Genomic DNA, 13,871 nt, shown 5'->3' with positions numbered 1-13,871 from the left:
TTTTTTTTTTTCTTTTTGCTTAATTTGAAAATGCCATGCAAAGGCTTAATACATCCGAGGCTCAGTCTCTGTTTGAACAAAGTCGCTCTTATTCAGAATCTATGATAATTGAAGGCAAAAGTTATGAACATGATAGCATTTTCCTCATGCTGCTGAAGAATACTTGGTTATTGAGACTGTAGTGGAGCAGGAAGAAAGTGATGAAGATGTTGAAATGAATTTGCCAGGTCTCTCAAGAGTCAAGAAAATGACATGGACTGCAAAGGCCAATCATGAAAAGTCTGTTCCTGACTTTTCCGAACAGCAGGGTCCAACAGAGGAAATTACTAACATGGAAAATCCTTCACCAATCAATATATTTCTCACAATATTTATTGAGATATTTATTGACAAAATTGCTTTTCAAATAAATTTATATGCAATACAGAAAGGAAAACATCTCTCCTATAACTATGCATGCACTTTTCTTGGAATGAACCTTTTAAGGAGAATAAAAAAAAACTGCCAAATTACAGTTTCTCCTCTAGCATTTAGATTCTGGATGACCCACAAGTATCAAAAGTTCCAGTGGATTTTAGGACATCTGCATCTGAATGACAACATTCATATGCCAAAAAGGATGACAATTTTGATAACTTGTATCAATTGCATCCACTAATAAGTCACTGGTCTAAAGAATTTTTTACTTTGTTATAGACAAATTAATGATCTGATTTACAGTAACAAGTTCACTAAAACAGTATATGCCGAAAACAAAATCAAAAGTAAATGCTTTGCGAAGACAGTGGTTATGCCTCATAATCTGAAAAACATTAAAAAAAGGATCAAGAAATCAAAAGGAACTTGGCATAATGAATAACTAAAAGCATCTTTGAAGCGTCATTTTGGGAAATATCATAGGGTGTATATGAACAACTACTTCACGACTTATGAACTCTTTTGATTTCTTAACATTAAAAATGTATTCCATTCTGGAACAATTAATCTAAATAGGAACAATTTGCCAAAGACTTGCTGAGGATAAAAAACTGAAATAAGGCGATTTTGACTAGGCTGTTAGCAACAATGAATTAATGTGTTTGAAATGGAGAGATAAAAGGTGCATCTCCTTGTTAGTTAGCATTAATGGCTGCAAATATTCCTCAACCATAGAGAGGAAAGAAAAACCAGTATAAAAAAATGAAATCATTTGTCCAAAAGGTACAAAAGATTAAAGCAAACAAACAGGTTATGTAGATTACTTTGACCAAATTGAAAGAAAGTGTACACCAGAGGTTCACAACTATTTTAGTGACATGCACCCCTTTCTTCGTGCAACACAGTCATTCCTCCCTCCTTTCTAAAATTTTAAAAGTAGACACACATTTATTTAAGCTTAGGTTATTTTATAAATTAAACAAGAAAAAGTACAGAAAATGCTAATAAATACCAAGACCTAAATAAAAGTAGTTTTTTACAGTAATAAACTAAAACCAAATACTTTAGAGCAGAGGTCCACAGCTAGGCGGGATAGTCTCAAAGGGGAAAAGAGTCAGCCTTTTATTTCCCTGCTAAAAATTCAGTTTTAGTTTATAAATACAAAAAACTACTTATAAGTTTAGGTATTTATCAACATTTTCTATACTTTTTCTTATATTTTTAAATAATCTAAATTTAAATAAATATGAATGTATTTCTCGAGTTTAGGAATAGAAAAGAAGAAGAATCTAACAATGGTGAAAGGGTGCATGCAGCAAAGAATGTTGAGAACAACAGGCTGACTGCATTTCCCCCATGAAACAATGAAATTCTCCCGTAGGGGGTGAATTCCCCCTGGTTGAGAACCTCAGCTCTAAAGTATTTAATTTTAGTTGCATAATTCCCCATGTTTGAGAACCCCTGATCTATATGAAATTAATAGAAAAAGCAAAAAAATGGACAGTTTTAGAGGTAGCTGTAGTGAATGCTTTTTATAGTTTATGGTATGCTATCAAAGAGCAATACAGATCTGAAACAAATTAAAGCATTTAGGATGGAAATTATCCATGGTTTGATACCTACAGGATGTAATGAATTTATGAATGCTTAAAGAATGTGAATCATTTGCCAATACAATGCAAAGCAAGGAGATGCACCATTTGGTAGTGCAATAGAAAAACCACATAAAACTAGATTTATGTGTCAAACTTGCAATGCTGGGTAATGCATGTATCAAAAATGGTACATGTTTTGAAAAATTCCATTCTAAGTGATTTTTAATAATGAAATTCATCTTGTGACTATTTTTTATTAACATATAATTATTAATTACACACTCATTTTCATTATTATCATGGCTTTTTTCATATAATTTTGCTACTGATTATGCAGCTTATTACTTTCAACATTATGTATACTAATAATATACTGTATTATTTTATTAATAAACATCTAAAGGTTGTATAATGTATAGAAACAGAGGAAAAAAAATATTGTTTATAAACAATATTTTTTTTTTGAAATAGTCAATACTTTTTTATGAAAGAAAATCTTTAGTAGAGTTTCTTTTACAAGATATACAAGACTGTACACAATTTAAAGTAATGAATGAAATGAATGCACAATGACAGATCAGTTTATTTCCTGCATTAACAACTCCAATGTCCTATATGAATGCCCTTTGCATTGTGAGAAAGGCCTCCTCCTGAAGGGCACAGGACAATGTTTTTCAACCAAATGCTACTCATCTATAGGGTGATTATTCAACAACAAAAATATAAAAATGTAAGGGGTGCTTCAAAGGTTTAACAGGTAAATAAAAAGCAGACCTCATTCCTCCCGACAATATGAAATTCCTCCCGAGGCAAGAACTCCTGATTGATTCGTTTTATTTTAAGCATTGTTCTTTCTATATAAAATCAAAGCTATTACAACTACCTCAGAAATTAATTAGCATTCCTCTTTTTAATCAGAAACTAAAATTCAAAAAGACTTTACAGATATATAATGAAGCAATTAAATTATTTGACTGAATTAAATGTCGAAAATGATAAACCACAATGTGCAAAATATCCAGTTTTTAATTGAACCAGAATAAAAAGGAAGTATAACTTCTCAAACCTTGAGTAAAGTGAATGCTAAAATTAATGTAATCTCAAATTGCAAAGTTATTTAACATTCTAAAAATTCTAACTTGATATAGTTACCAAGATATAGGTTTCCCAGAGAGTTTTAATACTTTAAAATAAAAAAATCATTAACCACTTAAATAGTTAGTGGGAGGGAGAAGCTCAGCTATTTGAGCCACACACACTTCTAACAGAATGAAAAAACTGAAACTTGTGAAATTTTATCCAAATATGCAATTAGTACCACTTCTCCGTATCTGTGATTTAAAATACTGTTTATTACCTGATTTCGTTCAGACATCAGGAACTCAAAATTAACAGTTGGCAATCCAAGCTCCAGATAAGTTTTCACCAATCTTAAATCAGCACTATTTCCTGAAAAAATTTTATGTAAAAAAGCATTAATAGGTACGGTACTCACACAAATATGAACTTATATTTTATAAAATATTTTTTTTAAGGAAGGGTTATTTTATTCAATGAACAGTAAATAAAAATTTATTTTCCAGTTACTTTTACATTAAATAATTCAGACTTTTCAGGAAGGGTTGAATAAATACACAGATTCTAATTGAGCCCTTAGGTTTAAAAAAAAAACCCTAATAGTTATACATATAAAGAATTCCATCTATCCCGAACTAATGTGTATTACTTATGAGAAATAAAATTAAACAGACTTCAGTGGTTAAAATCACACAAGAATGATTTTTAGATGCTGCTGCTAACTTACCATCCAATCCATGAACACAGACTACTAGATGCATTCCTTCAGGGCTAAAAGCTCGAAGATCACTATCACACTGAAAGTATGGAACACCAGAAGCAAGATTTGGGAAATCACTAAAGAGGAGAGGAAAACTAAAGTAAATAAAGGTCACATACAGACATTTAGCATCAACGTGAAATAGTCTTACGTATTACACATACATTAGAAACATATTAGGCTTTGTAAAATTGCAAATTTCAGTTGTGGCTTGTAAAATTCAGACTAAAAAAAAAAAAAAATGTGTGACTTGACCAAGTTTCAAAGAGGTCCGATTGTCAGCGTATGACTTGTTGGTACATCTGTAAGCCCAGGTACTATGTCTATAATCATAATGGGATACAATATTCTCAATAAAATGTCATCTGTGAGACACAGTTGTCGAAGAAAAACAAAACTTACTGAAACAGTCAGAAGGGCATTAAATTGGCCTGCTATGTCAAAAAGAAAAACTACCTCAAAAAAGGGTGACTGCTAAGCTTAATATGCATCCACAAAATCCACTTATGGCACATCCAGTACAAAAAGAAATACAAAGGCAGAATATTTAAGGCATAAGATGCTACCTCAAAAACTCATTTTTCAGGGATAAAATGCAAAACAAAGACTACAGTGGTACTAGGAATATAAAACATGAAATGTTGATCAACAAAAACATATACTGTTTTCAAATGAGTTATCCTTCACATTATTTTCCACGACAGGATGCAGAGAACCATGCTATGTGCACAGAACACCAGCAGAATATTGTGATCCAGACTATCTGCTTCCAACAAAAAAGCATGGCAGTGGTTCAGTCATGCTGGCTTAAAAGCCAGCATAAGTGATTTGTATCATGGTTTACAGCAGGTCCAAAACTCACTTTATGAGAAAACAATAAATATTATTGACCACACAACCATTTTAAGCAGCCATGTTCAATAGTACTGATACTTCCTTATGTTTAACTTTTCATCAACTTTTCAAGAAGATTATGCTGTCATTCAATGAAGTCAGATTGTTCAATCATAAGTTGAAGAACATGAAGTTACTCATCTGCTCTAGCCTAAACAACTACCAGATTTAAATAAAATATTACTGGTTTGTGATTGGAAAAAAGTGAGATCCTGTTCTTCTCTCCTAGTATTTCTCAAAAATTTAAAACAGTTTTAGATTGAAGAACATTATAAAATACTTATTACCAACATTCAGAACTTGTATGCCTTTATTCCAAAAAGAATTTAAGCAGCTTTGGATGCAAAAGTTGAACTTGCATCATATTCAATACACAATTCTTCATACTTTTAGCTATTTCCATCATTCTGGACAGCTTCTCTACTTACTTCTTTTTTTAATGACAATGATTTGACACACGGACACTTTATGGGTAAAATCACAGCAAAAAAAAGGTTTTTTTTTTTTTTTTTTTTTTAAAATTTCTATCAAGATAAGGCCTCTTCAAAAATAAACACTTTTGAAGTGGAAGTTTCCACTTTGTGTGAAAGCTCATTCACAAAAACTGTTTCAATACAACCTATTATTTTTTTGCTACTTTACCCTAGCTTTTCTTTTCGAGAACTGAAAACTGATTTTAATTTTCAACATTTTTCACATTAGTCCCTCATTAAAAATTTTCAAAACAATACAGAAAGTTAAAGTACAGATTAGGTCAAAATATAAGTAGCTGAGAATAGGTCAAGACATTAGGTTAAAATAAAAGTAGTTACTTTGAGAATGCTAATTTTCTTAATTAGTACAATTATTAATTAGACTAATTAATTATAATAGGACACTCAGTTATATGCTCAAGGGAACAAATGATTTTGTGGAGGTATTTGTATCTATATGCACTTAGCGAAAAATCATAAAAAATCCATACATTCATCTCAGTGAACTAATAAGTAACTGGACTTGCGATGAAATACCCATATAACATGGTTTAAGGCAATTGCACACTGGCTGGAGTAAAAAAACACTAAAGAAGAAAAAGAAGAAAGAAAACTTACCTATACCATAGCCATGAATATCGTAACTGTTTACGAAATTCTTCTTTTGCCTTTACAAAACTAAACAGAGAGAAAAATTAAGATGTGTGATAACATACTTCACATAAGTGGCATTGCAATTAACCAGCAAATTTAATATGGAGAAGATACATTATGGCCAGACTCAATACAGAAAAATAAATAGCTTTGAACTTCTCTTCAAATTTCTCTTTTGAAAAATTAATACCTTAAAAACACACATGCTATTCAAATATAAATGGTATCAGTTTAACTTCCAGATATATCTGAGAACAAATTTACTTAGATCATCCTTCTGCCTATAACTAATAGATTTTGGCCAGATTTAGGGACAAACTACAAAATCACACTAATCAAACACCACTCAGTGCTAACTTTGCATATGGCCTCATGAAATTATTAGTTATTAAAATTTCCATAAATTTTGCACTAAAAGAAATGCAACATGGGTCATGAACATATTACTAATAGGACTTTTTGAACCACAGTCAGCTGCTTCATAATAGATGAATGAAAGTCAATTATTTTCCTTTCTGGCTTGCCTCAAAATCATGATAATGTCTGCTGCAGAGAATGGTTAAGTTTCTTGATCCCCCAATACTAATTCTGTTTAGTGTGCTTTGATTTTGCATTAAATCAAAATCATGTAGTAGAATGCAGAATTATTCTAGGAATTGAAAATAATTTCATGACATCACCATCAACTCATTTTCGAAAATTTTAAGTACCATATTTGACCGCATATAAGACGCACTGGCATAAAAGATGCACCCTCATTATAGAAGGCAACACAGAAGGAAAAAAGTTTCGTGCGGTACCACGATAACTTAAAATGTGTTTTCTTTTAATTCTCACGTTTCGTAAAAGCCAAATAAACAATCATTGAACGCAATTACCAAACATATTTTTATTAAGGAAAATTAACAAACGGCAAGCTATTTTGAACATGATATGTAAATTTTAATAATGAATAAATGAATGAACGGCAAGCAATCAAACATAACACAAAATAAAGAAGAAACCACAAAAAACACAGATTCAAGGAAAACGTTGTCTATCATGAAATTAGACTTTAATCACTTTCAAAACCATAAAAATCCTTTTCACTATCATCATCACTACTGTTTCCGTCATCGCTAGTATCACCTTCTTCGAATAATGTGTCGTCTTCTGTTCAGTCAAGAGTATTACTGATTCCGCACTTCTTAAAGGACTTAAGAATTACTTCAGCCTTTACGTCCTCCCAGGATCTTTTTACACACTCGCACACTTGTGAAATAGAGGGCCACTTCATGAGGGTGTGAGGGCGTGATGTGGCTCTCCTATCCACTTGTTCCATTGTTCTCATACTTTTTTCTTAAATGGCTTATTCACCGATACATCTAAAGCCTGCAATTGGCTAGTCAGTCCACCAGGAATGACAGCTATCTGGGTGTTTAATTCTCTTGATTTATTCTTTATGGTTTTGCTTCTATGGGCACTAAACTCATCCAAAACCAAAAGAGAGGGTTTTCTTAACAGTCCACCAGGTCACCTCGCCTCACATATTCTGTAACCACAGTTTCATCCCAGCTTTGTCCATCCAACCTTTCGGATGAACATGAACAATTACACCCGTTGGAAGTTTTTCTTTTGAATATGAAAAACGGCGGTAGTTTTGTGCCATCAGCACAACATGTTGGAACTACTGTATATCGGGTTTTTTTCATGACCTGTGGTTTTTATGGTTATTGATTTAGACCTTTAATATTCACAGTCTTGTTGGATGGTACATCAAATGTGAGTGGAATTTCATCCATATTTCCTATTTGACTGAGCTCAAAAGAAGTTTTTTTGCGTGCATTTATAACAAACCTATGAAATGCTAGTATTTTTTCTTCATAATCTGCTGCCATTTTCTGTGCAACAGTTGTTTTTGTGCGCATTGATAAGCCGTGCCTTTTCATGAACCTGTAGCACCAGCCCTCAGACCCTGAAAAGTTCTGATTCCCATGTTTCTCTTCAAAACCTTTGGCTTCATTGATTACCATTTTAATTGAAACACTTATCCCAGATTTCTTCTTATCTATCACCCACATTTTTACGGCATTTTCAAGTTCAGGCCAAGATGGACCTGGCCATCGAAGGTTAGGTTTTTGTTTTTTAGCAGTCTTCAGTTGATCTTCCTGCAGTCGCTAAGTACGTATCATTTTTTCGGTAGGTGGTGGACCGAAATGCCTTGCTGCTGCTCTGTTTCCATGCATTTTGGCATAGTTTAACACTCCTAGTTTATACTGAATTGTATAGCATAATCTCTTGTTTCCTGTAGTCATATTTTCCAGGGTATTTTTTTTAAACAAATCGTTTAAAGCACCGATACCGAAACGTTTATACATAGTAACACCGATACCGACACGTGTGTCGGCTGAGTCGAAGAAAGTCTATGTAAAGAAGGAAAGGCTGAATAGACGTAATGTGACCGTCGAACCTGTTCGAACTTCGACATCAGCTTTCGAGTTTTGGTGCTTTTTGGTGACAGATATTTCACGCATGCTTAAAATAATTATGGCAGATGTAGAAAAAGTTATGTCTCTCTAGACCTTTATCCGGGCTAAAAATAGCATTCAGTATTGAAAGTTAACCTATGTCCTTCACGTATAAGATGCAGGTAACTTTTTTGAGACCAAAATTAGGAAAAAAAGTGAGTCTTATATGCCGTCAAATACGGTAATTTTATGTCTTTGACCATTTTTAAGTTAACATATACAATGAAAGAGGAGAAAATGAACCAAGAATAAATAAGAGACTTCACAAGCTAGCAAATGCTGCTTCCCTTTCTATAAACTGATACAGTACAAAGTCAGTAATCCGGACTCGTCGGGACTTCGGCGATTCCAGATTATAGGTCACCAATTTAAATCTGGGAAGATGGCATGCAGAAATTATACAATTAAAAATATGAAACCGTAATTTATGAAATAAAGAGCAATTATGATCTAAAGGGTATCAAAATTTACCAAAAAAAAAAAAAAAAAAAAAAAAGCTTAATATTTATTTGTTTACTTTATTAAACATTTCTTTCAATGTAAGTTGTTTAAGTTGCTTTTTTTTTTTTTTTTGTGCTAATACTTTCTCTTTAATTCTCTTTTGTATAAACAGACATAATTTCTTGTTCAGTTAGAAAGTTCCACTGTTCAAATCCTGTAATTGCTGTGTCGAGAATACCGACTAACTTGTCAATCGAAATTTTTTTGCTTTCAATAACCTCTCTGTCACTTTCTTCACTATCGGAAGCACGCATGTGTAAATGCTTTACTGGCTTTTCGCACATATGTAAACGCAGTATGCGCATGCGTAAGTTTGTGGCTTTGACGTCCGGATTATAGATCATTTCGGATAATGGACGTCCGGATTACGGACTTTGTACTGTATTGTATATTTGTACTGTATTTTAAAAACCTTTAAAAAACATAGATTACTGTTTAAGAAAGGAAAAGTTTACAATTAAAATTTCTTTTAAAAGAAATCATATAAGTGTTTCACAGCTCTTTATAAATACAAAATATTTACTGTTGTCAACACAAAAATAATCTTCAGTGAAGGAAAATATTGAAACACTGCTAAAATATTAACATTTAAAGCATCATCACCTATTTTTATTCTTTCCTAAATAATATGCTATAAACTGAGAAATATCAAAATATTAAAGTTCTACAAAGAGATGGGGGGGATATGTACAGAGTGTTGCAATCCAGGAATCACTACAAAATTTCATTGGGACTTTTGTTTTTGTATAAAACATAAAATATTCAAGGCTGAGTTGAATTATGGTCTCAAACAAAATGGATGGAGAAATTCTAGGCAGTGACAGTGATGCATGCTATTATCACAAGCTGACATAAATTGCTGTGAGAGAGTCTCGATTTTTCATTCAAATGAATTCTTGCACAAAACACAATAGATAACTAAATAATGTCAGTATTTTCATGCCTTCACTGAAAATTAAATTTACTAACCAGAATTGTATTTGCAAAATATAACATAAACTTGAGCAATGGGCCATTTATCAAAACCAAACATATATATTAATAACTTTCATAATTGTCTTTTATTTACTGATGCTCCTAATGCAGCCTCGAATTCCTCTTTGCCATTTTTAAGTAATCATTGCTAAATTTGTGACAAGAAAAGTAAAAAATTATTTGTATTTAAATCAAAAACAGGTAGACATAAAAGAACTATCTAACCAATAAATATATTTTATAATACAAAATCAGAATGGTTCCAATTTTGGTAACTAAAAGCAGAAATATACACAGAAAAATAAAATTACTGTGTGTGGATGAAAATAGATGACAGTAAAAAGCTGATATCTAATATACTTAGAAAGATATATCTTTTGCTATACATACTTTAATATCTTAGTTAAATGCTTTTCCTTCTTATTATTTATTCTCATGTTTAAAAGAATGAGTGATGGCAGCAGACAGTTCTTTAAATTCTCTAATTTTATACAATATTTTTACTAATATTTAATTCAAAAAATTCATTTTTTATTAATATTATGGGAATAGCTGTGTAACAACTTCCATCAGGATATTCAAATAATATCAGAAAAATATTTATGCAATGTTTAGCAACAGTATAAAATAACATCAACACATTACACAAAAAAATTTCTGTCAAATGCTCACCTTATCATTTCTGTTCCAATAACTGATGCTCTACGGATACTAGGTGTATCTTCTCCAGATGACACGTTTGTATTAAATAAACTGCAACTTCTTTGTCTTTCTGTACTTGAATTTAAAGAAACTTCAGCTATACCCTCATCACTATCAGCAGGCAAATATGAATTATCAGACTCAGATAAATCACTTAGCATTTCCATAATGGTACATTTTGTATCAATAAACTCAAAGAATTTTGATGAATTTATTTCAACATCACCTGCATTCTTGGGAGAATATTCTATTTCTTTGCATGAAGAGCTTGGCTCCTCAGCAGAAGAAATAGTCTCACTTGAAGAATTTTCACTATTATCCTCTTTAGTTTTGTTTGTTTTAACTGTCTCATCACCAAACTGAGCTGGCGGTTTAGGAAAAAACAATGTCCCCTGGCAAATAATACTAGTCAAACAATTATCATTAGGCCATGGAAAATTTGATTTTGCATATACGTCAACAGGAGATACTTTTTTCACCACTTTTGATGATTTTTCATTTTTCGTTGAAGATATTTTCTCAGCACCCATATCTGGAGGATCTTTAAATTGCACTGGAGGTGATGGAGGGCATATATCACAAATATTGGAATTAAAAACTACTTCACCTGTTGAAGTGTTAGATTCTTCTGAAGCTATTGACAATGGTACAAGAGAATTAGATTTATGAGACTTTTCTTTTACTACACGGTTAAATATTGTTTCACCTCCAGATTTTAATGGCTGGCTGGATACAATATATTCAGATTGCTTATTCATTTGTTCTTTAACGGAAGATATACTAGGCACTCCACAAGTATCTTTAAATGGGTCACTGGGTGTAAAGTCAGAATGAGCATCATTAAGATTCTCAAACACAGAATCATCATTTCTTTTATGTTTTTCCGGTTCAGTGTGCATTGCAGACATGGAATGAATATGAGAGCATTTAATTTTATCTTCGATGTCATTTTTTGCAGAACATAAGCTGCATGGCAAAGTACCTTGATTTTGTAACGAAGATTCAGATGCCTTCTCTGAGTCAGTATTTTTCAATCGTGGTTTTTGTGTTGGAGGTGGTGGTGGAGGAGGTACAAAACCAGATGTCAAATCAGGCATTGATTCACTATTAGGAATTGACACATTGCCCTCTGCATACAAAGTACTCATAACAGAAAGCGTACTTTGAGAATGGCGTATGCCACTGTCTAATGCAAACGGCATTCTTGATGATTTATTACTCCCACTAGCTACACTACAGTAAGAATCTAATTTTTTAACACCCAGTAATACAACTGTAGGATTATGATTGAACTGTGGTTTCTTTAATTGGCGTAAAAAATTCACTGTTCTTGATCTTAAATTAATTTTTGATCTCACATTTATTTTATGACTTGCTCGTGACAATGAACTAGCAGGAAGCACATTTTCGTCATAATCACTATCAAATTCAGCTTTAAAATTGTTCATAATTTTTTCTTTCAATGATAGTTTCTTTGATGGAATACAGTTTGATTTTGCAGATGTGGATGATGAAACCATCGATTCTGGACACCAAGAATAAGCAGATGGGCTTGTTGGAGTAGCAGATATATCAGGAGATCTATATTTTTGGCCTAGAGATCCCTGAGAATTTCTTCTAACTGCTTCAGTACCTTCCTCTATATTTTCTTCCACAAGGAAATTGACATCTGTTAAACTGACCGCTGATTCAGATTCTGTTGAAAATACATTTGAAAATAATGTAAATTCCTTGAACATAAAAAGGAAATGGTTCAAATAGGAAATATTTTATGCAAAGAGAAATGTAGATAGAAAAATAACACAAATGTGTGTGTGTGTGTGGGGGGGGGTCAGTAAAAAAATAACAGACACAAAAAATAAAACAAACATGTTAAAGTATAACTTCAACCTTCAACTATATAAAATCAAAATTCACTACTCTACAAACAGGCCAAAATAAAAAATTAGCTTACTTTAACAGGAAATATTCAAAAGCATCTGAAGATGTAGATAATATGTTACACGATGTAAACAAACTTTTCCGTCTAATGTTATCAATTATTATTATTCCTTTAATGACATTCATAAAAGTTTTCAATACTGCTTTAAAATTGTTGAGAGCACAGTTACTTTCTGTCTCATGACTAAAAAATCTAATCATTTTTGCAATTTGAAACAAACAAATTTATAAAAAAGTATTAATTTTTTTAAAACAAAGCGAGTAAAATACCTAAGCTTTGTGTGGATTAAGTTGGAATTATAGCCTATGCAGACAACAAAGCAAGAAAATGCAATTAGAAAGCTGACATTGCTAAATTCAATTAATAATATGGAGCTAAAATTTTGAACCCCACTTTTAAGGAAATAATCGATGCAGAACAGTTTTTATAGAACTTTATCATTTGCATAATTTTAGATGTGTAATTAAAAATAATATATAAAAAAAAATCAGAGTTATCATTCCAGAAAAACACCTGATTTTGTGTTATATACATGTTAGAAAAAATGCTAACAAATGCAAGGTGAACTTTTTCAAGCACCTAGGACAGAGCATACAGAATACCTCAATGCACATATATCACAGATTTCAGATGAGAGAAATACAAAACTGTCATTTAGGGAGATGCATACTGTCATGATATCATAAATGGCAGCCATGCAAATTTGCATTACTGAGGCAGAACAGACACATTATAAAATTATCAGAAGGGGATGCCATAAAGGATGATTGTGTATGTTATGCTGCAAACCAGAAGAAACATTATGTTAAGATACAATGACATGCTGAACAAGCATTAATTCAGAAGTCAAACAACAAAAATCAGCACTATAAAATTATCAAAAGGGGATGCTATAAAGGATGATTGTGTATGTTATGCTGCAAACCAGAAGAAACATTATGTTAAGATACAATGACATGCTGAACAAGCATTAATTCAGAAGTCAAACAACAGAAATCAGCGCTATATTTTCAAATTTTCGCCGGACTGGTTTTGATGTTTTTACTGAACCATCATCCTCACCTGCAAAAACACAAATGAACGAGATAGGACACAGTGATTAGATACGATAAGATAAGAAAGACTGGACAAGAGTTAAGCTACTGGCGCCATCTGTTGATGAAACGAGTAAAACATAACTTCCACAGAAGCTGAAGGCAAAGATTGATTGGAATTAGGGTCATTAACTAGAAAGAAAGATGTTTTTGAATGTGAAATGCCTCTAGAAATTTCAATTCACCAATGAAAGATTTTTTTGAATAATTTTGGCTGCAGAAAAATTGAAAGTGTGGTTTTCAGACCTTCTGTGTAAAGAAAAAACTTCTGTGTTTCCTT

At 32.1% G+C, this 13,871-nt stretch overlaps 1 protein-coding gene across 1 annotated transcript in view; it reads right to left on the bottom strand.

Moving 5' to 3' along the window:
• LOC118190687 (protein FAM135A) overlaps positions 1–13,871 on the bottom strand; it is a 167,400-nt gene that overhangs the window by 18,297 nt on the left and 135,232 nt on the right. The window contains exons 14-17 of the mRNA XM_085809140.1: positions 10,526–12,251; positions 5,835–5,894; positions 3,817–3,926; positions 3,370–3,461 (exon numbers count right to left, since the gene is read on the bottom strand). Of these exons, the coding sequence (XP_085665266.1) occupies positions 3,370–3,461; positions 3,817–3,926; positions 5,835–5,894; positions 10,526–12,251 (1,988 nt within the window). The remainder of the gene's footprint in view (positions 1–3,369; positions 3,462–3,816; positions 3,927–5,834; positions 5,895–10,525; positions 12,252–13,871) is intronic.

This window comes from Stegodyphus dumicola, chromosome X2, assembly GCF_044657685.1.
Source record: "Stegodyphus dumicola isolate Sdum_Otavi_A_Nest chromosome X2, ASM4465768v1".
NCBI classification, from domain to species: Eukaryota; Metazoa; Arthropoda; class Arachnida; order Araneae; family Eresidae; genus Stegodyphus; species Stegodyphus dumicola.
This window is presented reverse-complemented; position numbering and strand designations above follow the sequence as displayed.